The sequence below is a fragment of the Saccostrea cucullata genome, unplaced genomic scaffold (assembly GCF_032062105.1).
Source record: "Saccostrea cucullata isolate Sc308-1 unplaced genomic scaffold, CSIRO_AGI_Scuc_v1 ctg1744, whole genome shotgun sequence".
Lineage (NCBI taxonomy): Eukaryota > Metazoa > Mollusca > Bivalvia > Ostreida > Ostreidae > Saccostrea > Saccostrea cuccullata.
Genome location: NW_026929032.1, coordinates 260,318 through 264,462, shown reverse-complemented (window position 1 = coordinate 264,462; position 4,145 = coordinate 260,318). Strand labels below are relative to the sequence as shown.

Here is a 4,145-nt window from a genome sequence, read left to right as displayed (position 1 = left end):
AATTAAATAATCAACAATTACATGAACGTGTATCTGTTGATTATCTTCAGTTTGCTTCTTAACCTTTCTTATTTCTTATCATAGTATAAGTTGGATTGTACTGGAATAAACAAGCGTACTACCTTCGTGGCAACGGACATTCAAACAATGACGTTTTCTCATATGTGCAAATATGTCGTAGTCTTAATAATTATTCTTTATTCTCGCAAAGCTCATGGCCAGATGCAAAACTCTGATGGGCTGCTGGGAACAATCAAGCAACAGGGAGAGTTATTGACCAGTTTAAAAGAAAAGGTGGACGAACTGACCCGAACTGTGAATGAGTTTCGAATAAAAGCCAAAGGACAGGAAAAAACAATTAAAGAACTTTCGATTAAAATTGAATCTCAAAACTCGGAAATACAAGTCTTACACAATATCATAAATAATATGAAGGAATATCCCATTTTCAATTCCATGAACAGTCCTGCCATAGAAGTGGATAATAAACGAAATGGCTGGAGTATAGCAAATGTTTTGATAAGTTCAGAATGGCAGAAAACGCAGTACCACCAAAACGAAAATAGCAAGGGACCTTCTTGTAAGTTTGACTTTACAATGAGAAGAACGTAACTATTTTAAAAAGGTGTAATTGGTAGAATATGACAAGTCTTGTCAATATCTTTTTCTATTGTATTTTATTTGAAATACACGAAGTATATACAATAGTATTGCAGTTATCATACGGTTTTGGTAACCAATATCATATTATAATTGTGTACCATTTTGATTTGGTGTTCAATCTTTTGTAGCAAGAGAACTTCGCCTTCTTTCGCAGAGTTTTCCAGACAATGATCTACACAACCAATGCGCATTCTACTCCTATATGAGCACAGACGAACACACATTGGCCCCTCACCATACACTTATTTTTGATGTTGTGAAGACAAATATAGGAGATTCTTATAATAAGTATACTGGCGTTTTCACTGTTCCTGCAAATGGCTTGTATGTGATAACGTGGAATATCTACTCAGACGCCCACAGTTATGCCTTTTCAAACCTTATCATCAATCAAAACATATGGAACAGTGCCCTGGCAAACTCGTATGACAATGGTGATCGCCATGCATCTACTGGTATAGTCGTTGCCCATCTGAATAAAGATGATGTTGTTTTTGTTAAAACGCACGAGACCGTGTCTGGCGTTGGAAATATAGAAAGCTCATCGGATGCACGATCAACATTTTCTGGATGGAGACTTAACTAGATAAACATGAACACTCAGCAAAAGAATCATTTTGACAATAAATTTTGCTGTAAAGAGTCATGTTTTAGATAATCAGTTAGACGATTATGATTTTCTTCTCCCAAAAATTAATTCTTATCTTTAGAAAGCGATTTTCAAATTTAAAATAAAATGTGTTTTGGGGTATATTACTTATTTTGATCTTTGTATAAAGAAAAGAATTAAATTTATAGTTCAGAGAGAACTTTGATACAAAGAAATTAATTACTCACTAAATACTTTTTCAGTGACAGATCCAAGATTCTTAAAAGGCGTTAAGGAGTATACAAAGGGTGAAGGGTATAAAATTAATCTAATATCTAAATATCTAACAACAAATTATTTTTCAATCTAAATTATTGTATGTACAGTTGTCAGAAAGAAGGAATAAAGCTCTTAAATTTTTACCTGGGCACATGCAACGAGCAGAATGGCATCTTCGCCTATATCAAGTTTATGTGAGAGCTATCATTAATTTGAAAGTCTGTCCCGTCTAAATTGGGTCTTTTCGATGAGTATTGAAGATCCGTACCCCTCTCATGACAGGTGCCAGGCGGATTCCTTTGATGAGTTTAAGTTTCAATTTGAATCCTTAAACTAATTTTTTATGTTTCACTTCAGGTGTACTTAACAAAAAAGTTTTCAATCTTATTTCCATGTCTGAAGTAGTTGAAGAAAAGGAGGATGTTATGCCTTTTGTTGTGGAAAGAATAGAAATGCGTCTTGATCGTATAGTGGTTTATTTTATACTAAGTTATTAATTATAGAAACTAAACGTAAAGTATTGTGACGTAACAATAACGTTAACGTACGTTACATTAACCCGCGGATAATCCATGACACTCCGGGCACCGAAATGAATTATACTTGAATATTAAAAAGTTCAAATCAAATTAATAGTTCATTGAAATTTAAAATAAAAACAAGTTCATTCACGGATTCTTTCTTTGGCTTTTTGACACTCGATCAGAATATAGTATTCTAAGTTCGTTCTCATTCACTTCGATTGGATATAATTTCACAATTGGTCTGTTGGATAGTCCATTTTTGGTCCGTAAAGTGGCAGCTCTAATGAATCCGTCTCTCCCCTGTATGAGTTTCTCTACGACAGCTAGTTTTCACATGATCCGAGGTTTCTCCTGGGTTTAGACAATATCAGCGACTTTAATTGTCTGCGACCTGCTACCATTTGCTGTACGGTACTCTCTGAATGATGTCAATATTCTCTTTCCCAGCGGCTCCAAAAGTTATTCAAAATAGTATTCTGATTATCCAGACGTTGGTTTAGACGACGGCAAGTCAATGGGTGACAATCGCTTGAATTCTCTTGTTCCTCTGCCGGGTATGGTAAGGAAGTTAGTCTTCTTCCATACAGTAGATGTGATGGTGTTAGTGGCTCTGGATCCTCCAGGTTCGATGAAACGTTTGTTAACGAACGGTCATTAACTATCGCTTCAACCTCTGTTACTACAGTTTGTAGAGTTTCTAAATCGATGTATGAATGACCGATTATTTTCTTCAGTGTTCATTTGGTAATTTCTATGAGTCGCTTCCAAAAGCCTCCATACCATGGAGCTGCCCTCGGAATGAATTTCCAGTTAACTCCCATATCTGCGAGTTCCTCTTTAAGAGTTTTAGATTCAAACAGTTGCTTCAGGTAATTCGCTGCAGATTTGAAAGTTGGCGCATTATCTCAGATGATTATCTTAGCCACGGATCTTCGTCTTGCAAATCTACGGAACCCGGTAAGAATGATTGTTTGGATAAATCACTGACTGTCTCTAGATGAACTGCTCTTGTATTAGCTCACGTAAATAGGCAAATATAAGCTTTAGATTCTCTTCAGTTCCGTTACTTGACGAATAAAGCTCCTGTGAAGTCTACTCCTGTACTAGTAAATGGCGCTGATTCCTCCGTACGAAAATAGGGTAAAGGCGGCAGCTCTGGTGAGGAATAGTGTTTTCCATGTACAATTTTACAATTGTCTGATGGCTGGTATCCAAAACTTTTGTCGGATATGACACTGTTGCATTCGTGCTAGAATGGCCACTCCGCTGATGAGCATCTCTGATGATCTGTGTGTAAACGTGTCCTTCTTTGGTAGTAAATAAAGGTTCTTCGTCTCGTTGTCTATTTCGGCATAGCAAATCCTACCTCTACAGCGTATGCATCCATCCGTATCAAGAAACAGACGAAACTGTCTAATAAGAGATGGCTTGGCTCCATTGGAATTCATTTCCATAATTTCAGTGGAAAAAGCGTTCTTTTCACATCCTTTTTATCAAGTTCTTTTCGGCTCTGTTCAGCTCTTCAGATGTTAAACTGTTGAATTCTCTGTCGGATGTGTAAACTCGGCAATTTTTCACAAATCGCAGTTATGCAACTACATGTAGTAGTTTTTTGTAATCGCTGAATCTTGATACGTCAACGATGTTCAAAATATTTTTTAGTTTAGTAGCAATGTTGTTTGACTTTGTCGTGCATTCCTCTTCTGTTTCCACTAGCGAATGTAAAGAGGTCGGTCGTGGGCTTCAACATGGCCATGTCTCTTTGTTGCAAATCCATGACGGTCCATATTTCCATAAGGTACTGTTCATGAATAAAGTTTCACGGATAATCCATGACACCTTTAAAAATAGTCATAGCAAAATAGGTTCAATTTTCTTCGTGTTATTTGTTTAATAGTTTGAATTCCTTTCATTAAAAAATAAAAAAAAGTTATATTTGATGTCTGATGGTCCATTTTATTTTTTTAATACCTGTTAAAATTACACGGTATTGGATTACAGGATAAAAAAAAATACTTTACTTGACAGTGCATAATAAAACATTGCTTTTAATCCTTATAGTTGAGCTATTCTCGGAGCCGTGCAAATAT

General features: G+C 35.9%; 1 protein-coding gene across 1 annotated transcript; it reads left to right on the top strand.

The window, feature by feature from the left end:
- Positions 1-1,388, top strand: LOC134279645 (caprin-2-like). Its single transcript, XM_062762075.1, has 2 exons — positions 1-580; positions 792-1,388. Exons 1-2 carry the CDS (start codon positions 148-150, stop codon positions 1,247-1,249), a joined length of 891 nt encoding a protein of 296 aa, XP_062618059.1. The 5' UTR covers positions 1-147; the 3' UTR covers positions 1,250-1,388.
- The last annotated feature ends 2,757 nt before the right edge of the window (positions 1,389-4,145 follow it).